This window comes from Oncorhynchus mykiss, chromosome 15 (assembly GCF_057628025.1).
Source record: "Oncorhynchus mykiss isolate SJ-2025 chromosome 15, ASM5762802v1, whole genome shotgun sequence".
Taxonomy (NCBI): domain Eukaryota; kingdom Metazoa; phylum Chordata; class Actinopteri; order Salmoniformes; family Salmonidae; genus Oncorhynchus; species Oncorhynchus mykiss.
In genome coordinates this window covers 15,856,310-15,880,000 of record NC_143036.1, presented here as the reverse complement: position 1 = coordinate 15,880,000, position 23,691 = coordinate 15,856,310, and the positions used below count along the sequence as shown (strand labels likewise).

Genomic DNA, 23,691 nt, shown 5'->3' with positions numbered 1-23,691 from the left:
GTGCTCAGCACTCTATTTTCCCTCTAATCACTCTGACATTAATGCAAATATATTTGAAAATCTAATCAAACACTTTGAGAGCTCATGTTGCTCAATATTTCATTAGGCTATGCAATTGCATAAGAGAACAGAGTGATGGCCTCTATTAAAAAGAGGATCCCATGAGCTTTCTATAGGCTAGGCCTACTATATTTATTTCTAAACTTTCCTAATATTAAGCACATTGCTTATATTTAGAACAGGAGTGTAGCCTACCTGGCTGGCATGAAAATGACCTACAGGAAAAGCTACTTAATGCATAGATGACATGTATTTTTTCCCACTGCCCCTGTTTTGATTCAGGTGCATGATAATGGTTCATTCTAAATCAAAACAAATGTCACACACACATTAATTAGTATATGTAAAGACGAGATTAAATCAAGAATAATCTGATGGGTGACAATTTTTGCCTATCACTTGTGAATTACACTACCGTTCAAACGTTTGGTCACTTACAAATGTCCTTGTTTTTGAAAGAGAAGCACATTTTTTGTCAATTTTTAAAATAACATCAAATTGATCAGAAATACAGTGTAGACATTGTTAATGTTGTAAATTACTATTGTAGCTGGAAACGGCTTTTTTTTTTTTTTAATGGAATATCTACATAGGTGTACAGAGGCCCATTATCAGCAACCATCACTCGTGTGTTCCAATGGCATGTTGTGTTAGCTATTCCAAGTTTATCATTTCAAAAAGGCTAATTGATTATTAGAAAACCCTTTTGCAATTATGTTAGCACAGCTAAAAACTGTTGTCTTGATTTAAGAAGCAATACAACTGGCCTTCTTTAGACTAGTTGTGTATCTGGAGCATTAGCATTTGTGGGTTTGATTACATGCTCAAAATGGCCAGAAACAAAGACCTTTCTTCTGAAACTCGTCAGTCTATTCTTGTTCTTTGAAATGAAGGCTATTCCATGCTAGAAATCGCCAAGAAACTGATGATCTCGTACAACGGTGTGTACTACTCCCTTCACAGAACAGCGCAAACGGTCTCTAACCAGAATAGAAAAGGGAGTTTAAGGCCCCGGTACACAACTGAGCAAGAGGACAACTACATTAGTTGGCAGCCTCGTTAAATAGTACCCACAAAACACCAGTCTTAACGTCAACAGGATTGAAGAGGCGACTCCGGGATGCTGGCCTTCTAGGCAGAGTTCCTCTGTCCAGTGTCTGTTCTTTTGCCCATCTTAATCTTTTCTTTTTATTTGCCAGTCTGAGATGGCTTTTTCTTTGTAACTCTGTCTCTGCCTGTGTGCCATTGGAACACAGGAGTGATGGTTGCTGATAATGGGCCTCTGTACTCCTATGTAGATATAACATTAAAAATCAGCCGTTTCCAGCTACAATAGTCATTTACAACATTTAACAATGTCTGCAGTGTATTTCTGATCAATTTGATGTTATTTTAATGGACCAAAATGTTTTCTAAGTGACCCTAAACTTTTGAACGGTAGCTAATATATTATCACTTGTGAATGATGCCCAGCATAAGAAACCAGGCATTTTTTTGTGACTTTTTCATAGTTACACACCTATGTAGCCTAGCCCATAGGCCAATATGTTTTAATAAGGTTTGTATCACAACTGAAGTGGCCAAATAACTCATTAAAAGTATGCACATTAATCTGCTTTACAAGGGGTGTAGAGCCTAACAGCCATATGTGTTTGGGGAAGAACATTTCCACCATTAAAAATGCGCCTTTCATAATAAAAGCGTTACATGCATAATTGCATTTGCGGTCACTTTTGATACTGGTGTTTTCCGCCAGTGGTACATTCACACTTATAGCCTACTTCCGTGTGTGCATTGCTGCGCTTATAATATGAAGAAATAGCCTTATGGTTTATCAACATTTTAAGCTGAACGTTTTGATCTAAAAAGTTTTTTTGATGCTAGTGGTTGTATTAATTTGGGCTCTATCGCAACTGTCCCATACTATTTTTTTTTATTTATTAAATATTTATTTATCACACATAATAGAATAGGTCTACTTTTGTAATATGGGGGTCAGTAGATTAACAGAGTCTCGGGCTTTTGCTGTTCAAAGTAAATGTGAACAGTTCTTCCAATATCTTCAATATGCACATCAGAGTTGGATAAGGACGTGAGAAGTTGCGTCACCCGACGTGTCTGTCTTAATTTGTAGCCTGTGAGAAAGACCCGACCAGCTGACGGAGAGCTGTGTGAGTGAGAGCCTCTTCGGATTGCACGGCACACTCAAAGAGAAGAGCACAGCACTTCGGGCCGTGAAAGGAATGGATTTTCTTTTAGGGTGCATTACGGCCACAAAGGGGATTCCGCCGTGAAATTCGAGGCATTATCAAGTGCGTGTCAAATTGTGATTGAGACTATTGAAGTGTACAGCCTGCGCCATTAACAATACAGAACTCATGCCTTTTCAAGCTATTTTCTTTCAAATGATCATTAGTCTCATCATGCAGCCTTACAATGTATTAAAAATCAAAACAACGTTTGTAGAACAACTAAAGTTACATTTGAATAAATCTAAATTAAGCATATAGGAATACCTGTTTCTTTAACTGCTCAACACTGAATAGCCAAATGTGCACACTCAATCGTTTGGAGACAATATTTATTTTATTTAGCTTTGTTCAATTGTATTCACCATACTATAAAGTAATGCAACATAATTATAAGCAAATCTTGTCTGCTAAATGAACCAGTGTAGCCCACAGCCATATGACATAGCCAGATCAGGACCTAACATAAGGACAACTCAGAGTATGCTATTCTGTTCTTCTGAAATAGACTACATTTTCTTCATATCATGCTTCTTTAGACCTGTCTAAAAGAAATAATGGATTTATTGTGACGGTGTACTCTATAATACATGGATTTATTCAACTTTTTAAAATGTGTGGAAGCCCGGAGATGCTTAATGTATTTATGTTAATTAACGGTCAATTACCATGAGACTGACAGTTATTCACTTGACAATCTCACCGTCTGGCAAAATTTTGTGACCGCCACAGCCCTACTCACGACCGCTCATGCTGTAAACACAGTCCAGGTCAAAGTAAATGGTACAGATCCATATATGGTAATGGTCTATTTGCATGTAGGCCTACTGCAGCTCTGATTGTTTACGCTGCACCGGTCTGTGTAGAGTACAGGCTGAGTAGTGCGTGTCGATGCAATAGAATCCTACTCCGATGCGTTCTGTCTACAACAAAAGCTAAGCTGTTGCATAGTTCGTTTTGTTTCAGTATGTTGCGTTGAATGTGGATAATATTGGGTTGATTCGATCACAATTGCCACAGTAAAGAGAAACCTTGAGTGTTAACTTCCACTCCATAATAAATACAAATTGTTGATTTTTTTACAGAAATGTTTGGCGATCGACTAGGAATGCCTTGGAGATCGATCAGTCGTTGAATGAAGTTCAATATCGTACTTCTCTCTGTGGGCTGATATTTCTGTGTGGCGGTCTGGGGGTTACTGCGCATGCGCGCTGCTTAATGGGAACATTGGATAAATGTCTCCAAGACAATATGCTGTTTCTGCAATCCCTGATGTGTGTGTGTGTGTGTGTGTGATCTGTTTTGGTCTGAGTTTGGACGCAGCTCTGGTGTCCCAAGTCCAAGTGTAATCTGTGTGTCAGACATGAGTATGCTGTGCATGTTATTCTGTATTTATTTGTGCGTGTCTGTCATTACATAAGCTCGGTAACCCTGACTCGGTAACCCTCCACCTCTCTCTTACCCTTTTTTCTCTCGCTCTCTCAGTGGATCAGCCAGGGTCAAGCTGTGTATGCAGAGGCCCTGTGGGACCATGTGACAATGGAGGAGCAGGAGCTGGCATTCAAGGCGGGGGATGTGATCCGGGTGCTGGAGGCCCCTCACAAGGACTGGTGGTGGGGCATGGGGGCAGACAGGGAGGCCTGGTTCCCCTCCAGCTTTGTCAGGGTAAGACAACACGGAGTCAATACATTTGTGCACTAGCCCTGTTGCATTGAAAATAAAGAAGTCTGTCAGTCAATTATTTAACAGTTCTTTGTGTTTTTATTGATCTTTTTTCACAACAACAAGAAACAGTCAGGTCATGAGGCAAAAAGAGGTCAAAAACAAAACAACTTTCTGAACAAGCCATTGACATGATCGGCTTGGATCAGGAAGCAAGAAAATACAACAAGTGTCCATGTTTTGTCTTGTAGACATTCTGCCCTCTGTGTAATTGATGTTTACGCTAGACCCTGCCAGCTGTCTTGGCTGCAACCCAGCCCCTTAGTAGTGTGTGTTCAAGGGAAAGGGTAGTGTGGGTTCAGAGGTTTTGAGGGTTTCCCTGGTGAATTGTGTTGATTTACAGTTGCATCTTAATTAGCCAAGCTATGGTAACCATGGTGAGGCCAGTTAATTGACGGGGGGGTGACCGCTTGGTAATTGCCTCTGTTGGGGATTGTTGGCGATGGACAGGGGCTTGTTAACCATACATGGTGTTTCTAATGTTACCATAGGGATGTAGGTTGGGTTAATAGGGTTTAATTCACAGATGCGTGACTCTGTGGTTCACCTGGTAACGTGTGTGTGATTTGACAGGTGCGTGTGAACCAGGAGGAGGATTCTGGAGCGGAGAGTGTAGAGCGTTGTGCTCTGGACCAGGAAAACCCACACACTGCCCCCCGGGACACACACAGCGCTGAGCACCGCCACCAGATGAGGACCAACGTGGTCAAAGAGATCATGAACACAGAACGCATCTACATCAAACACCTCCGGGACATCTGTGAGGTGGGTGGAGGCTCAACCAGAAACATTAACCCGACCCTAACCCATGTCTCCTCCATCGTCACTGACATTCCCGATAGGGTAGAATTTACCTTCGTTTTTCTCTCCTGCTCTCTTCTCCTTGCCTCTTTTTGGAAAAATGGTCAAAGGTAATTGAGGAATAGAGGAGAGGAAATGTGTGAAAGAATGCATTTGTATGAAATGAAACTCTCCTTTTCTACTCACGCTTCATCTGGCAAATGAAGTTTAAACAGGTGGAATTCCAGAATAATTTTGTAAAGTGATAAAACAAATGTAGCTAGTTGTGCAACACATTTTATAGATACAAGGAGAACACTTGATTCAAGATGCTTTGAGAACACCTGATTCAAAGGGGGCGTAGCACTTCCCTGCTATTTGCCGCAAGGACACTCTTGTGCATCATCTGTCGAAGTAGGAAATGGAGGAGGGGAGTCTTCTCGACCACTTATCTGTTTCCGGGTCACGGAGGAGAGGACAGAGGAGTCCAGGAGAGAAGAGAACTGATTCACCTAAATGACAATCTCCCTAAGGCTCTGGATTTTCACCAGCTTCATTGGCGCTCCCCCTGCTGGACAAACCTTGCGTTGTCCGCAACTCCATAGTAACGGTTATTCCTTGTTACAACTAAAACGTCTGACAATATCTAATGCTTTTCCCAGGGCTATATCCGTCAGTGTGGTAAAAACCCAGGCATGTTCACTGAGCTGCAGCTGAAGACCATCTTCAGTAACATCGAGGACATCTACAAGTTCCAGAGACAGTTCCTCAAAGACCTGGAGAGGAAGTACAACACAGACCAGCCTCACCTCAGTGAGATAGGAGCCTGTTTCCTCTTACAGGTACATTCTACCATTGGTTCTACCTTTCTACACACAGTCACACACATACACAGATTGTATTACTAAATACAGCATTTTTCCTAAACATTTCACTGTATACATTTCAAAGCAGTCACATTCCTATTTGGTAAGGTTTTATTTAACTGTCTTTCTCCCCTCTCTCTTCTCTCTTCCCTCTCTTCCCTCTCTCTCTTCTCTCTTCCCTCTCTCTCCTCTCTCTCAGGGGGAGGGTTTTTCTATCTACTCTGAGTACTGTAACACCCACCCTGCAGCGTGTGGGGAGCTGCAGCGCCTCATGAAGCTGGGCAGGTACAAGCACTTCTTTGAGGCCTGCCGGCTGCTGCAGCAGATGATTGACATCTCCATCGCCGGCTTCCTGCTCACGCCCGTCCAGAAGATCTGCAAGTACCCCCTGCAGCTGGGAGAGCTGCTCAAATACACCCCCAAAGACCACAGGTAGGCCACAACACACACACTTCACAAACTTCACAACACCCACGTGTGTGTTTTATTTATATATATATATACACACACACACGCAGCTAGTTGTGCAAAACACAAACCTTTTCACACTCTCCAATGCTGTTGATGTTGTGTGCTTTAGTGACTACGGTGGAGTGAGTGATGCGTACGAGGCGATGAAGAACGTGGCGAGCCTCATCAATGAGGGGAAGAGGCGGCTGGAGAGTGTTGACGCCATCGCTCACTGGCAAGTGGCCATCCTACGCTGGGAGGTGAGAATCTTCCAGGTGTATTATTACTGTAGCAGGCAGATGTTATCCCTGTGTGTTCTAACAACGAATGCAACTCAACCTAATGAATGTCTGTCTCTCTGTCATTGTTCCTTTCAGGGAGCAGACGTGTTGGAGCGCAGCTCGGAGCTGATCCACTCTGGAGAGCTGACCCGGATCGTGTGCCAGGGCAACAAGACACAGCAGCGCAGCTTCTTCCTGTTCGACCACCAGCTGGTGTTCTGTAAGAAGGATGTGCTGCGCCGCGACCTGCTGTACTACCGCGGCCGCCTGGACATGGACCACACGGAGCTGCTGGAGATGCCCGACGGCAGGGACCCTGAGCTGGGCGTCTCGCTGAAGAATGCCCTGCGGCTGCGGAACAGCTCCACTCTGGAGACCCTGTGTTACCTCTGCTGCAGAAAGCCCCAGGACAGACAGCGCTGGCTGCAGGCCTTTGCCAGGGAGAGACGGAGGGTACAGGAGGACCAAGAGACAGGTGAGGAGGGGTGGAATGGAGGGAAAGGAAAGAGGAGCAGACGAGAGGGGTTGTTGGGAAGAGGAGAATGTGTTGAATGACATTTGATTGTCTGGTATTTTTTATTTTTTTCATGACAGGAATGAAGATCAGTGAAACGCTGCGAAAACAAGCAATCTTCAATGCGAGGAAATCCCGACAAGGGAAAATTAAGAGTAAGCGTTAATAAATCATGCTTTTGTGTTCTTACGATTGCTGTGCATGTTGTTTTGGATTCATCACTATTGCAAATAATGTTTTTAAAATGTTGTGTTTTCCATTTCCTCCACAGCCATGGGCTACTCTGGCAATGTCCCGCCCCACCACCAGCCCCTGCATCCAATTCACCAGCGCCACGTTACCGTGCCAACCAGCGTGCCTCAGCAGCAGGTGTTCACATTGGCCGAGCCCAAGCGAAAGCCCGCCCATCTGTGGTACACCTTCACCCGACACACCTTCTTCAGGAAGTGAGGATCCCCCGCCTGGTCCTGACTCTAAATGGTCTCACCACGCCTAGAATCGTCCTGATAACTCAGAAAAACGTACAGTTGTTATGGACCCACAGGACAGTATCTGTGCGCGTGCTGCTTTGTGTAATGTGTGTTTTATCAATGTGTTTGTATTGCCTCTTAAAGTGTCTATCTGTGTGTTTTGTTGGTTTGTGCATTATTTTTATGTCTGTGTTTATTTGTCTAGTTAAATCAGTGCCTGGACTTGTTAATATACATGCATACAGACGGACACCCCTCCATGTTGCTGGTGTGGTGAAGATACTGCTTTTGTAGTCTGAGATTCCTTTACACCCAACCGCCTAGCAGAAACCTGTATTATAGTAATTATGGCAATGATGTACTACACGTTCAGCTTTTAAATTACCTGTCGAATATTTGCCTGATATCTTGGTTTTAGTTTATTTCTCTGAGGCTGGACCCTGTTGGCGTTAGACTGCTAGTGAAAGCACAGCCCACACACAGTGTACCATCAGGACAGTGTACCCAAGTACCCACAGGACAGTGTACCCACGTACTCACAGAACAGTGTATGTACACACACAAATACGTAGCAACAGGACAGTATACGTACATACACATGGAACGGTGTACGCGCTCACTAACCCTGTTATCACTGTTGTAAATAAACTCTTGTACCAAATGCAAGTAATGTTGGTTGTGAAAAAACACGTGCCTTGTTTTGAAAATTATCTCTAAGTGGAATAGAATTGTATCTGATCCCACCAGACAAATAATCAGACTTTATTTTCAGGAGTGCACACATGCCCTGCTTTCAACTTCATCTAGAAGTTGTAATAGTGGAATGCACAAGTAGAATCCTCTTGTCATTGCAGACCTTCCAGAGCTATTTATAGCTTATCAGAAATGTCCATATCAACTAGCCCATGTCAGCTAATGTTTTTGAGCCCATAGATTTTTTGTCAATCGAATATCACATGAATGCAAAATATATAGCATTGCAAGAAAATTAGCTTTAAAACGGCAAATGTACCTGCACCGCTTGACAAAATGTGTAGAATTGCAGGAAATAAGCTTTAAAACCTGCAATATTTCCTCTGCCAAAGAAGGGTGTGAACGGTTCGTGTTATGAACAGTGCTTGTGCAGGTCGAGCGCAGAATAGATGTTCCACAATGCTGGAAACGGGGCCTGACTGAAAAAGTGTGATCCTGCTTTGTTGTGTACCCCTCAGGTACTTAGGTTACTGGGGAAATGTACCATACACATATCTGCTATAATCGGATGAATTATATCACAGATGATCCCACTGAATGAGCCCCAGCTAACAGAGTATCTGGCGCAGGTCACGTTGCATTCTGTATGGTCACTGGTTCCCACAGCGGCTCATCTGTGCGGTCTGATCTGGTTACGTTCACCTGGCGGCTCGGTAGATAGCGAGGCCCCCACAGTAGCACGGTTTAGCCAGTAACCTACACATGCCTGCCTTTTCCAAAGCTAGATGTGACATTTTAAGAGAATGGAAGAGTATAAATGACAGATGGCACTCTGAAGCGAACTATCCCGTGATATGAGAGGCGCGAGGCTGTGTCGTGGGAAAGAGCGCGGGGACGGTGGGCAAACAGGTGGAGATTACAGATATGGCATTGCGTCTCAAGGGGACATTGCTGGTTTAATTATAGCATATTCTTGGAACGTTACCTAGTGTAGATCAATGGGAATAAATTGAATTTTTAACCAATTTAGGTTAGGCCTCAGTGACTAGTAGAAAGGTCATTGTGCAGCCAAATCAACCGAGTGGTCTCCATAAAATGTTCTTTAAGTAGCCTACTTAAATCGAAAACGTAGGCTTTAGGCCATTCACTAAGAATACATGCATTTACAGTGTGTGACTGACTACTATAAAGGAGTCATTTTCGTTGCCATGAGAGAATCGGTACCCTCGTTATCACGATAGTTTAAGTGTTGCGCGCGGTTTGAGATTACAAACGATGGCGTTACTTTAAGACATGAAAACTGACCACATACCTCGTGATGCAACCTGTACAGTTTTCCCAAATGATCCAGCCTACTGCTTTAAATATTCAACTGAAGACGCCATATTAATGGAGAGTGTGTGGGAGCTGTCCTCGGAGACTTAGTCCTCACAAGCCTAAAGACGCATTAATGGTGAGTTTGTAGGAGCTGTCCTCAGAGACTCAGTCAGAGTTACAAAGAAAAAGCCATCTCAAACTGGGCAATAAAACTAAAAGATTAAGATGGGCAAAAGAACAGACAGAGGAACTCTGCCTAGAAGGCCAGCATCCCAGAGTCGTCTCTTTACTGTTGACGTTGAGACTGGTGTTTTGTGGGCATCTGTTTCTCAAACTAGACACTAATGTACTTATCCTCTTGCTCAGTTGTGCACCGGGGCCTCCCACTCTTTCTATTCTGGTTAGAGACAGTTTGCGCTATTTTGTGAAGGGAGTAGTACACAACGTTGTACAAGATCTTCAGTTTCTTGGCAATTTCTCGCATGGAATAGCCTTCATTTCTCAGAACAAGAATCTTGTTGCCTCTCTTTGTTTCTGGCCATTTTGAGCCTGTAATTGAACCCACAAATGCTGATTCTCAACTAATCTAAAGAAGGCCAGTTTTATTGCTTCTTTAATTAGCACAACAGTTTTCAGCTGTGCTAACACAAGTGCCAAACGGTTTTCTAATCATCAATTAGCCTTTTAAAATGATAAACTTGGATTAGCTAACACAAAGTGCCATTAGAACACAGGAGTGATGGTTGCTGATAATGGGCCTCTGTACACCTATGTAGATATTCCATTCAAATTCAGCCGTTTCCAGCTACAATAGTAATTTACAATGTCTACACTGTATTTCTGATCAATTTGATGTTATTTTAATGGACAAAAAATTGGCTTTTCTTTCAAAAACAAGGACATTTGTAAGTGACCCCAAACTTTGGAACGGTAGTGTGTGTGCATATATATATATAGGGCTATATATACATTTATAAACTTGGTGGTTCGAGACCTGAAATCTGATTGGCTGACAGCCGTGGTATATCAGACTATATACCGTGGGTATGACAAATATTTATTTTTATTGCTCTAATTTACAGTTTATAATAGCAATAAGGAGCCTCTGGGGTTTGTGATATATGGTCAATATTCCACGGCTAAGGTCTGTGTCCAGGCTCTCTGCGTAGCGTCGTGCGTAAGAACAGTCCTTAGCTGTGGTATATTGGCCATATACCACACCTCCTTCGGGCCTTATTGCTTAACTGTAACAGGATGATCTATTTTGGATGCCATTTAAATGGAGTTGATGGAGAGAGAGAAAGACTGCGAGAGTGCTAGTGCGTGCACTGATTTAAAGCAACAGTATTCGAGTGATAGGCTGTTTTAAAACTCTGCAGCTGCAATTTTAAAAATAATAATCTTTATAATTAAAAAAACAAGGTGACCCCCGAAAGCCAGATGGAGAAGTGTAAATTAGACGCGCATTCTGTCTTTATATTACTGTAGCATAGACTATACTGCAGCAAATGTAGGCCTATCTGTCACAAGGAAAAAAGTTACCATGATGAGATGATAGGTCTTTCATGCATTATCAAATCAAATGTATTTATATAGCCCTTCTTACATCAGCTGATATCTCAAAGTACTGTACAGAAACCCAGCCTAAAACCCTAAACAGCAAGCAATGCAGGTGTAGAAGCACGTTGGCTAGGAAAAACTCCCTAGAAAGGCCAAAACCTAGGAAGAAACCTAGAGAGGAACCAGGCTATGAGGGGTGGCCAGTCCTCTTCTGGCTGTGCCGGGTGGAGATTATAACAGAACATGGCCAAGATGTTCAAATGTTCATATATGACCAGCATGGTCAAATAATAATAATCACAGTAGTTGTCGAGGGTGCAGCAAGTCAGCACCTCAGGAGTAAATGTCAGTTGGCTTTTCATAGCCGATCATTAAGAGTATCTCTTCCGCTCCTGCTGTCTCTAGAGAGTTGAAAACAGCAGGTCTGGGACAGGTAGCACGTCCGGTGAACAGGTCAGGGTTCCATAGCCGCAGGCAGAACAGTGGAAACTGGAGCAGCAGCACGGCCAGGTGGGACTGGGGACAGCAAGGAGTCATTATGCCAGGTAGTCCTGAGGCATGGTCCTAGGGCTCAGGTCCTCCGAGAAAGAAAGAGAGAAAGAGAGAGAGCATACTTAAATTCACACAGGACACCGGATAAGACAGGAGAAGTACTCCAGATATAACAAACTAACCCTAGCCCCCCGACACAAACTACTGCAGCATAAATACTGAAGGCTGAGACAGGAGGGGTCAGGAGACATTGTGGCCCCATCCGATGATACCCCCGGACAGGCCCAAACAGGAAGGATATAACCCCACCCACTTTGCCAAAGCACAGCCCCCACACCACTAGAGGGATATCTTCAACCACCAACTTACCATCCTGAGACAAGGCCGAGTATAGCCCACAAAGATCTCCGCCACGGCACAACCCAAGGGGGGGGCGCCAACCCAGACAGGAAGATAATGTCAGTGACTCAACCCACTGAACTGTGCTCCATACTGAGATGGGCTGTCTGTCCTCACCCTGAGCGTTGATTCATCATGCAGAGTCTGTAGAGAAGATAGATTTATCATTTAACAGTTCCATTTTACACCATGCTGTTCATAGAAATAATTTATTAGAATTTACAGTTTTCTCACAGTTATTTATCCCAGGAAAAAGGAGTGGTTTTTGTACATTAAATCCCAGTAAATCTCTAAATAGCCCCCCCTCAAACATTTGGTCAAGCTGTGCACAGGGGAGCAAGTTTGCCACAATTTCTGTTGCACGGATGGTTATGTGGATTGTACCCTTTCATATTGGTCCCATTGTGCTGCACTGCATTCCAGGGCTCCATGTGACACCTGCCTGCACAGTTTTGCAGAGTAAATGATTCCTCTGCTTCTGATACGCTCAGGTCAGGTTTCTGTGCTTTTTCTAAGGAGCTTTAGGCTCGCAAAAAGGGTCTCCTCGCGCCATAATTTCTTTGGCTAGGGTATTGTTGCATACTGCCTTCATAGAGACAAACGGGACAGTGCCATGAGGGTTCTCCCTAAAACTAGAACTTGAGGTTTACAGCGTCTCGGACATTGTTCTGCTGTCGGTTCACCTGCACAGGTGGCTTCAGCACTCGCTGCACTTTTCAACCTGCCAGAGCAGTAAGGGGAGACAACGGGATGCTGTTCAGGCTGCACAATCAAAGCAACGGTCTTTGTAGGTATAGATTTTCATCAATTGACTTTTCATCATGTTAGGCTTTAAACTGTTAGAACTCCTTTCTCCTTATATAAGTGGATGTGCTGGTTCACCGGTAATGGAGATGAGTCGGTGACCAAGTTTCCCCACTTAGAACTTATGGTTTATCTTAATAGTAAAATCGGTCTCTAGGGGTATCGGGTTCTTGCTCTCATGAATGTCTGTTTAGAGTGCGCCTCTTGATTGAGTGCTGACACTGTTGCACGAGGCCGTGGGAAAGCAGACCCCTCGAGCCACGCTTTGTGCACTCCCTCGGGGAATCCTGCCAAGACGCCAAATGTTTTACCGGTACTTCAATTCCTTCAGAAACAAAGGACGGTTCACTGCTGTTGTCACTACTCTGTAACGTGAAATTCGTTGTCTGTTTACCCTACTGCACTTAGTAAACAGTACATGGTGGAATGGAAAGGTGGGTACTGGGTTGTCTACATTTTGGATAAAGTACCTTTTGAATTTGAACTTGAAAAAAATAACTTGAAAAATGTAAGCTACTGTTAGATATTTGGTTATGCCTTTCATCATCTCGCAATCTCCCAGAGAGAGAGCGAGAGAGAGAGGCAGAGAGAGAGTCAGACAGGTTGAGAGATAACGAGAGACACCATACAAACATAGAGAGCGGGGGATTGTGTTTTGTGATGTGCTGCAACACGCTCTCACAGTCTCACATCAGAATATGTTTATCCATGTTTCTCAAACATCACATTTCGAAGTTGTTCCAAACGTCAAATTTCGAAGTGTTTGGTTACTTCTCTGTATCGATCCAAGGTTAAGTTTAGGCATTAACTCAATTCTAAAGGTTAGGCATTATGTCAGAACAGTTAAGGTAAGGGTTAAGGTTTGGCATAGGCTTGAAACAAAAATACCAGACACACCCATCCTGCGTCCCAGTCACAACGACCTTGTAGGGACCGACGCCGGAGATGAGACGCAGGTACGGAGAGTCAACATTTAGTTGTGAACAGACAGGTAGCACGACAGGCACAGCGTCGGCACACGGGTAAACAAGGACATACGACAATCAATGCTGAATCAGGGAACAGAGTTGGGAATTAGACATATATAGGGAAGGTAATGACAGAGGTGATTGAGTCCAGGTGAGTCCAATAATTGATGTTGCGCGTGACGGGGGAAGGCAGGTGTGCGTAATGATGGTGGCAGGAGTGCGCATTTCTGGGGAGCCTGGCACCCTCGAGCACCAAGGGGGAAGAGCGGGAGCAGGCGTGACAGCCCTAGCAAAACCAAAGCCTGCATGAGATAACAGCGCTCAGTGTTGCCCCTAGTGGCTGGTTTCTACATCATGTTCCAACATCTGCAGACATGGATGGACGTCGAATACTGACTTGTATCACGGGTGACCTGCCTGGATGTGAGTAAGTGAAGAAGGTTTGTCTCTGATATAGGGGGTTATTCCAGAGGCCACCAAGTCACTCAGCCCTCGAGTCCAATGCTCTCAGCAACCAGAATACCAGGGAGGCCAGGGGAGCCAGGGGAACAAGGAGGGTCTGTGGGAGATGGAGGAGGTGGGCTCTGGAGGTCCTACCCATCCTGCCCTTCACTGCCACCATTACACTGAGTCTCCATTTCTTCTTTATATGTAAGTAGGCAGTGCCACCTGTTTGGAAGCGTGTGTGTGTGTGTGTGTGTGCAGCCACTTGGCTGCCGATCAAACCCTCCCTTTTTATAAACCGTCTTATAAGCGATGATTCAATTAATGTTTTTATTTTAAACAGGGTAACAATAATGTGTTTGGCTCCAAGCTCTGCCCCTTCAGTGTTCTACCTTGGTGGCGGCGTGGGATTTGTCAACATGAGCTTCTCATTGGACCTGACTAACCCCGCCTCTCCATAGTATCGCCTCCAGGCTCAGGCTCTAAGCAATTAAGTTAATGTTATTATCCTTGACCAATCCCATCCTGTCCTTTGGTTAGTCCTGTCCCAGCCTTTCCCTGATCTTGTCCTATCCTCTCCCAACCTGTCCTAACCTGTCCTTGTCCTATCCTGACCTTGTCCTATCCTATCTTCTCCTAACTAGTCCTTGGGTTTGTCCTATCCTGACCTTGTCCTATCCTATCCTCTCCTAACTAGTCCTTGGGATTTTCCTATCCTGACCTTGTCCTATCCTATCATCTCCTAACTTGTCCTTGGGTTTGTCCTATCCTGACCTTGTCCTATCCTATCCTCTCCTAACTAGTCCTTGGGTTTGTCATATCCTGACCTTGTCCTATCCTCTCCTAACCTGTCCTAGCCTGTCCTTGTCCTATCTTGACCATGTCCTATCCTAACCTGACCTTGTCCTAGCCTGTCCTTGTCCTGTCCTTTGGTTGGTCCTGTCCTTTCCTTGTCCTGTACCTGTCTTTTCCTTGTCCTATCCTGTCCTTGTCCTATCCTCTACCAACCTGTCCTTGGATTTGTCCTTTCCTGTCCTATCCTATCCTTGTCCTATCCTATCCTCTCCTAACCTGTCCTTGTCTCATCCTGTCCTTGTTCTATCCTCTCCTAACCTGTCCTTGTCTCATCCTGTCCTTGTCCTATCAAGTCCATGTCCTATCCTATCCTAACCTGTAATTTTCCTATCCTGTCCTTTGGTTTGTCCTGTCCTAGCCTTGGCAGGTACTTGTCCTATCCTATCCTGTCGCTTCGATCAAACCGACAACGTCTTTGCGCAAAATAGTACGCAGCATCATCTGGATGTGTTTGCAACAAAAGTTCAGCATTCACATTCTGCTACCATTTCTGTCAAGTCATCTACAAATACAGTTTGACACATACATTAATTAAATCCAAAACATGTCCTTGTCATTGTCCTTGTCCTGTCCTATCCTTCCCTTGTCCCATCATATCCTATCCTAACCTGTCATTATCCTATTCTGTCCCATCTTTGTCCTGTCCTTGTCCTGTCCTATCCTGTGATGCTCTCAGAGGATGCTTCCCTCTCTCACTCTCTCAGAATGTCAGTCTAGATTAGAACATTTTAGAGCATACTGAATGCTATGCATCTATTTGGCATTTTAAAGAATTGTGTTGGCACTGGTACTGATTCCACTCAGGAAGGCTGCTGGTTTCTCTTTCCCTTCTCCACTCCCATCTTTCTCTCCCCACAACCACATCTTCCTTCTGTGTGTCAGTGGTGAATGTGAAGCGGGTGTGTAACAGGATCCCAGGTCTGTGTGTGTTAGTTCTGGGGGTCCGAGGCCCCTAGGAACGGGTCCCTTTTCAGCGAAGAGATGGAAGCCCAGCATAAGCTCAGCGTATGCGTGTACAGCAGGGCCTAGGCAGCTGGAGTGAGAGGAAGAAACATTGTCTGTGTGGCTTTCACACAATTAGCTGCTCTGTGTCTCACTGCCTGAGACAGAAAGAGAGACCGAGAGAGACAGAGACAGAGACCGAGAGAGACAGAGACAGAGACCGAGAGAGACAGACAGAGAGACAGAGAAAGAGAGACCGAGACCACAGCTAGACAGAGGAGGATAGATAGATAGGAGTAAGAGATGGAGAGAGGGGAAGGGATTGTGAGGGAAGAGTGAGGAGAGAGAGAGGGGAAGGGAAGGGATTGGGAGGAGTGAGGGAAGAGTAAGGAGAGAGAAGTGAGGGAGGAATGAGGAGAGAGAAGTGAGGGTATTTCTGCTATTTGGCTGTAATGGACCCTGTGGTGTAGTTAGTGGGGCGTTGTGCTGGTCTCTGTTACCGTATTAGGTCTCTCTTGATTAAACCCAGGGCCACACCCCTACCACCCTGTCTCAGGGTCTCCCTCTACATGGCTGCCTAGGAGATATGGAGAACATGAACCTCTGTGCTGCCCAAATCAATCACACACAGACATACGCATGGGCGTGCATACACACACACACACACACACACACACACAAGAAAGAACAGGGCTTTTGTGTTCAGGTTGCAGGTTCCTCTAGGTGTTCTAGTGTTGTGATGTCACTGTGACATCACATCACTGTCACGTTCAGTAGGAAAATTGAATGAATAATTTAAATTAAAGGCTTTTGATATTGTTCAGGAATTAGTGTCTTCAGGTGAGCCCTTGATGTGAAACACCATGAAACACTTCCTGAAAAGAATCACTGTTAATGTATATAGTACCTTTGTAAGTGTGTGTGTGTGTGTGTGTGTGTGTGTGTGTGTGTGTGTGTGTGTGTGTGTGTGTGTGTGTGTGTGTGTGTGTGTGTGTGTGTGTGTGTGTGTGTGTGTGTGTGTGTGTGTGTGTGTGTGTTTGTGTTTGTGTTTTGAGCAGGGCTGAACTTGTTCTACTGGAGTAAGTTCTCAGCCCGGACGGTGTTGCCATGGATATCCTGCACGTGTGCATCGGTGTCTCCCTTTTCACCAACAAGCTGTACAGCCGCAACAAGGACCAATACTACTGGAGAGAGATGGCAACACACTCAACCTGCCAGATACTGGAGTTGCTGTAAACTCTCTCTGGACTACATCTCCCAGAATCCTTTAGTAGTGTAGGCCCTTTAAACTCTGTTCTTTATCTCTGTGCAGGTTTACTCTGATGACTATGATTCAGAAGACAAGGCAGATAAAATCAAGAACTCCAACTCCCTGCAGAACTCTCTACAGAGGGTTAAGTGGCAGCTGGGGTTCAAGATGAGGGAGTCAGTATCATTCTTTAAACATCATTATACAGACATTGTCCTTTATCAGACACTTCACCCAAAGACAATTCCAGTTAACATAATGTGCTAGTAACATGTATGGTATAACATAGTGACCTATACATGTGAGAACCCACAACCTTGGTGGTGCAAACCCCACACTCCAACCGATCTTTCCCTCTCCATGATGGTGAAGGGTGATTCATCACTCCAGAGAACGCGTTTCCACTGCTCCAGAGTCCAATTGAGGCGAGCTTTACACCACTCTAGCCGACGCTTGGCATTGCACATGGTGATCTTAGGCTTGTGTGCGGCTGCTCTGCCATGGAAACTCATTTCATGAAGCTCCCAACGAATAGTTATTGTGTTGACGGACAGACGCGTGTCAGCACTCAGCTGTGAGCTTGTGATGCCTACCACTTCGCAGCTGAGCCGTTGTTGCGCCTAGACATTTCCACTTTACAATAACAGCACTTAAAAAGTTGACCAGGTCAGCTTTAGCAGGACAGAAATTTGACGAACTTACTTGTTGGAAAGGTGGCAGACTCCCGTTCCACCGCTAACTAGCTAGCCATTTCACATCGGTTACAAAGGCACACATGTTAATTGAAATGCATTCCAGGTGACTACCTCATGAAGCTGGTTGAGGGAATGCCAAGAGTGTGCAAAGTTGTCATCAAGGCAAAGGGTGGCTATTTGAATAATCTCAAATATAAAATACATTTTGATTTGTTGAACACTTTTTTGGTTACTACATGATTCCATATGTGTTATTATATAGTTTTGATGTCTTCACTATTATTCTACAATGTAGAAAATAGTAAAAAATAAAGAAAAACCCTTGAAGGAGTAGGTGTTCTAAAACTTTTGACCGGTAGTGTATGCAGTTGTATAGTGCATGTCTCTGTATAGTACATGTCTTTGTATAGTATGTCTCTGTATAGTACATGTCTCTGTATAGTACATGTCTTTGTATAGTACATGTCTCTGTATAGTATATGTCTTTGTATAGTATGTCTCTGTATAGTACATGTCTCTGTATAGTACATGTCTTTGTATAGTACATGTCTCTGTATAGTACATGTCTCTGTATAGTGCATGTCTCTGTATAGTACATGTCTCTGTATAGTATATGTCTTTGTATAGTATGTCTCTGTATAGTACATGTCTCTGTATAGTACATGTCTCTGTATAGTACATGTCTCTGTATAGTACATGTCTTTGTATAGTACATGTCTCTGTATAGTACATGTCTTTGTATGGTATATCTTTGTATGGTATATCTTTGTATGGTATATCTTTGTATGGTATATATTTGTATGGTATGTCTTTGTATGGTATATCTTTGTATGGTATGTCTTTGTATGGTATGTCTTTGTATGGTATGTCTTTGTATGGTATATATTTGTATAGTATGTCTTTGTATGGTATATCTTTGTATGGTATATCTTTGTATGGTATATATTTGTATGGTATGTATTTGTATGGTATATATTTGTATGGTATATCTTTGTATGGTATGTCTTTGTATGGTATGTCTTTGTATGGTATGTCTTTGTATGGTATATATTTGTATAGTATGTCTTTGTATGGTATGTCTTTGTATGGTATATATTTGTATGGTATATATTTGTATGGTATGTCTTTGTATGGTATGTCTTTGTATGGTATGTCTTTGTATGGTATATATTTGTATAGTATGTCTTTGTATGGTATGTCTTTGTATGGTATATATTTGTATGGTATGTCTTTGTATGGTATATATTTGTATAGTATGTCTTTGTATGGTATATATTTGTATAGTATGTCTTTGTATGGTATGTCTTTGTATGGTATATATTTGTATGGTATGTCTTTGTATGGTATGTCTTTGTATGGTATATATTTGTATAGTATGTCTTTGTATGGTATGTCTTTGTATGGTATATATTTGTATGGTATGTCTTTGTATGGTATGTCTTTGTATGGTATATATTTGTATGGTATGTCTTTGTATGGTATATATTTGTATGGAATATATTTGTATGGTATGTCTTTGTATGGTATATATTTGTATAGTATGTCTTTGTATGGTATGTCTTTGTATGGTATATCTTTGTATGGTATATATTTGTATGGTATATATTTGTATGGTATATATTTGTATGGTATATATTTGTATGGTATATATTTGTATAGTATGTCTTTGTATGGTATGTCTTTGTATGGTATATATTTGTATAGTATGTCTTTGTATGGTATGTCTTTGTATGGTATGTCTTTGTATGGTATATATTTGTATAGTATGTCTTTGTATAGTATGTCTCTGTATAGTACATGTCTCTGTATAGTACATGTCTCTGTATAGTACATGTCTCTGTATAGTACATGTCTCTGTATAGTATGTCTTTGTATAGTACATGTCTCTGTATAGTACATGTCTCTGTATAGTACATGTCTTTGTATAGTACATGTCTTTGTATAGTACATGTCTTTGTATGGTATGTCTCTGTATTGTACATGTCTCTGTATAGTACATGTCTCTGTATAGTACATGTCTTTGTATAGTACATGTCTCTGTATAGTACATGTCTCTGTATAGTGCATGTCTTTGTATGGTATGTCTCTGTATTGTACATGTCTCTGTATAGTACATGTCTTTGTATAGTACATGTCTTTGTATGGTATGTCTCTGTATTGTACATGTCTCTGTATAGTACATGTCTCTGTATAGTACATGTCTTTGTATAGTACATGTCTCTGTATAGTACATGTCTTTGTATAGTACATGTCTCTGTATAGTACATGTCTCTGTATAGTACATGTCTCTGTATAGTACATGTCTCTGTATAGTGCATGTCTCTGTATAGTACATGTCTCTGTATAGTATGTCTTTGTATAGTACATGTCTCTGTATAGTGCATGTCTCTGTATAGTACATGTCTCTGTATAGTACATGTCTTTGTATAGTACATGTCTCTGTATAGTATATGTCTTTGTATAGTATGTCTCTGTATAGTACATGTCTCTGTATAGTACATGTCTTTGTATAGTACATGTCTCTGTATAGTACATGTCTTTGTATAGTACATGTCTCTGTATAGTACATGTCTCTGTATAGTACATGTCTTTGTATAGTATGTCTCTGTATTGTACATGTCTCTGTATAGTACATGTCTTTGTATAGTACATGTCTTTGTATAGTACATGTCTCTGTATAGTACATGTCTCTGTATAGTACATGTCTTTGTATAGTACATGTCTCTGTATAGTACATGTCTCTGTATAGTACATGTCTTTGTATAGTACATGTCTCTGTATAGTACATGTCTCTGTATAGTACATGTCTTTGTATAGTACATGTCTCTGTATAGTACATGTCTCTGTATAGTACATGTCTTTGTATAGTACATGTCTCTGTATAGTACATGTCTCTGTATAGTACATGTCTTTGTATGGTATGTCTTTGTATGGTATGTCTTTGTATGGTATATCTTTGTATAGTATGTCTTTGTATAGTATGTCTCTGTATAGTACATGTCTCTCTCTGTATAGTACATGTCTCTGTATAGTACATGTCTCTGTATAGTACATGTCTTTGTATAGAATATCTTTGTATGGTATACTTACACAATTATTTTTCTGTATTACACGTGTCAAACTCATTCCATGGAGGGTCGTTTGTCAGCAGGTTTTCACTCCACCCTTGTACTTGATTGATGAATTAAGGTCACTAATTAGTAAGGAACTCCCCAGATCTGATTGTCTTGTTCGTAACTGAAAGGAAAAAACTAAACCCGCAGACACTCTGCCCTCCGTGGAAGGAGTTTGACACCCCTGATGTACTACGTTGTGAAGCTCAAACCATCATATGTCATTCAATGAGTCTCTCTCTAGGTGGCACTATTGTCTATATATTGTCTATACACATGGGCCAGTTTTTCAAGTTATTTATCTGGATTTTGCCTATCGGACTGGATTAAATAGAACTGGAGTCCCCCATTCAAGCCAATGATTTGTCCGTTCCAATCATTATATTTCCATCCATTTAATCCAATCAGTGAAATCAAGAGAGATAACTTTTGGGTCCTGAAAATGAGACATTATAGATATCCTATTTATAATGGAGGGTGAATGTACTGTACTTCACTAATACTTGTATTGTAATGGACTGCAGTCACTGCATTCCTTTGTTTACAGTAGTGGAATCTGCTGAGGGAATGACGGCTCATAATAATGTCTGAAACGGAGTCAATGGAATGGAATCAAACACACGGAAACCATGGAAACCATATGTTGGATGTATTTGATAACATTCCACTAATTCCGCACCAGCCATTACCAAGATCATGTCCTCCCCAATTAAAGTGGCACCAACCTCCTGTGGTCTACAATCATCGTTACAATGCAGTTTGCATACCACACAGTGTCAGAATTATACTAACATGCAATACTGATATGACTCATAGCTTAGAGCACCCACCACCCCAGTGGCATGCTGTTTCCATCAATAAGTGAATGAAATGTACGTGCCTAACTCTAGCTAAGGTAGTCCCAATGGGCATACACCCAGTGGTGTAAAGTACTTTAGTAAAAAATACTTTAAAGTACTACTTAAGTCAGTTTTGGTGGTTTCTGTACTTTACTATTAATATTTTGGACAACTTTTAATTTTACTTCACAACATTCCTAAAGAAAATAATATACTTCTTACTGACACCCAAAAGTACATTTTGAATGCTTAGCAGGAAATGAAAATGGTACAATTCACACACTTGTCAAGAGAACATCCCTGGTCATCCCTATTGCCTCTGATCTGGTGGACTCACTAAAAACACATGTTTAGTTTGTAAAGGATGTTTGAGTGTTGGAGTGTGCCCCTGGCTCTCCATAAATACACATGTTTAGTTTGTAAAGGATGTTTGAGTGTTGGAGTGTGCCCCTGGCTATCCATAAATACACATGTTTAGATTGTAAATGATGTCTGAGTGTTGGAGTGTTCCCCTGGCTATCCATAAATACACATGTTTAGTTTGTAAAGGATGTCTGAGTGTTGGAGTGTGCCCCTGGCTATCCATAAATACACATGATTAGATTGTAAAGGATGTCTGAGTGTTGGAGTGTGCCCCTGGCTATCCATAAATACACATGTTTAGTTTGTAAAGGATGTCTGAGTGTTGGAGTGTGCCCCTGGCTATCCATAAATACACATGTTTAGTTTGTAAAGGATGTCTGAGTGTTGGAGTGTGCCCCTGGCTATCCATAAATACACATGTTTAGTTTGTAAAGGATGTCTGAGTGTTGGAGTGTGCCCCTGGCTATCCATAAATACACATGTTTAGTTTGTAAAGGATGTCTGAGTGTTGGAGTGTGCCCCTGGCTATCCATAAATACACATGTTTAGTTTGTAAAGGATGTCTGAGTGTTGGAGTGTGCCCCTGGCTATCCATAAATACACATGTTTAGTTTGTAAAGGATGTCTGAGTGTTGGAGTGTGCCCCTGGCTATCCATAAATACACATGTTTAGTTTGTAAAGGATGTCTGAGTGTTGGAGTGTGCCCCTGGCTATCCATAAATACACATGTTTAGTTTGTAAAGGATGTCTGAGTGTTGGAGTGTGCCCCTGGCTATCCATAAATACACATGTTTAGTTTGTAAAGGATGTCTGAGTGTTGGAGTGTGCCCCTGGCTATCCATAAATACACATGTTTAGTTTGTAAAGGATGTCTGAGTGTTGGAGTGTGCCCCTGGCTATCCATAAATACACATTTAAAAAATCGTCTGGTTTGCTTAAATAAGACGAATTTGAAATGATTTATACTTTTGATACTTAAGTATAATTTAGCATTTACATATACTTTTGATACTTCATTACATTTAAAACCAAATGTTTTTAGACTTTTACTCAAGTAGTACTGGGTGACTTTCACTATTACTTCAGTACTTTTCTGTTAAGGTATCTTTACTTTTACTCAAGTAGTACTGGGTGACTTTCACTATTACTTCAGTACTTTTCTGTTAAGGTATCTTTACTTTTACTCAAGTAGTACTGCGTGACTTTCACTATTACTTCAGTACTTTTCTGTTAAGGTATCTTTACTTTTACTCAAGTAGTACTGGGTGACTTTCACTATTACTTCAGTACTTTTCTGTTAAGGTATCTTTACTTTTACTCAAGTAGTACTGCGTGACTTTCACTATTACTTCAGTACTTTTCTGTTAAGGTATCTTTACTTTTACTCAAGTATAACATTTGGGTACTTTCTCCACCACTGCATACACACCCACCAATGTCATAGGTAAGGAACCCAGGTGATGGAGATAGGAAGGCTCTGGTGATGTTTGTTAATGGAGGCTATTACTGGTCCGATCAAAGCTGGTAATTGTCTCAAGCAAGTCTCCCTGTTTGCATATTACCCC

The 23,691-nt window shown here is 42.1% G+C and overlaps 1 protein-coding gene across 1 annotated transcript in view; it reads left to right on the top strand.

The window, feature by feature from the left end:
* LOC110489659 (uncharacterized) overlaps nucleotides 1-8,062 on the top strand; it is a 34,291-nt gene extending 26,229 nt beyond the window's left edge. Inside the window, exons 7-14 of the mRNA XM_036943848.2 lie at nucleotides 3,795-3,974; nucleotides 4,605-4,796; nucleotides 5,474-5,653; nucleotides 5,877-6,109; nucleotides 6,258-6,387; nucleotides 6,505-6,883; nucleotides 7,003-7,077; nucleotides 7,194-8,062. Of these exons, the coding sequence (XP_036799743.2) occupies nucleotides 3,795-3,974; nucleotides 4,605-4,796; nucleotides 5,474-5,653; nucleotides 5,877-6,109; nucleotides 6,258-6,387; nucleotides 6,505-6,883; nucleotides 7,003-7,077; nucleotides 7,194-7,372 (1,548 nt within the window). The 3' untranslated portion in view covers nucleotides 7,373-8,062. The remainder of the gene's footprint in view (nucleotides 1-3,794; nucleotides 3,975-4,604; nucleotides 4,797-5,473; nucleotides 5,654-5,876; nucleotides 6,110-6,257; nucleotides 6,388-6,504; nucleotides 6,884-7,002; nucleotides 7,078-7,193) is intronic.
* The last annotated feature ends 15,629 nt before the right edge of the window (nucleotides 8,063-23,691 follow it).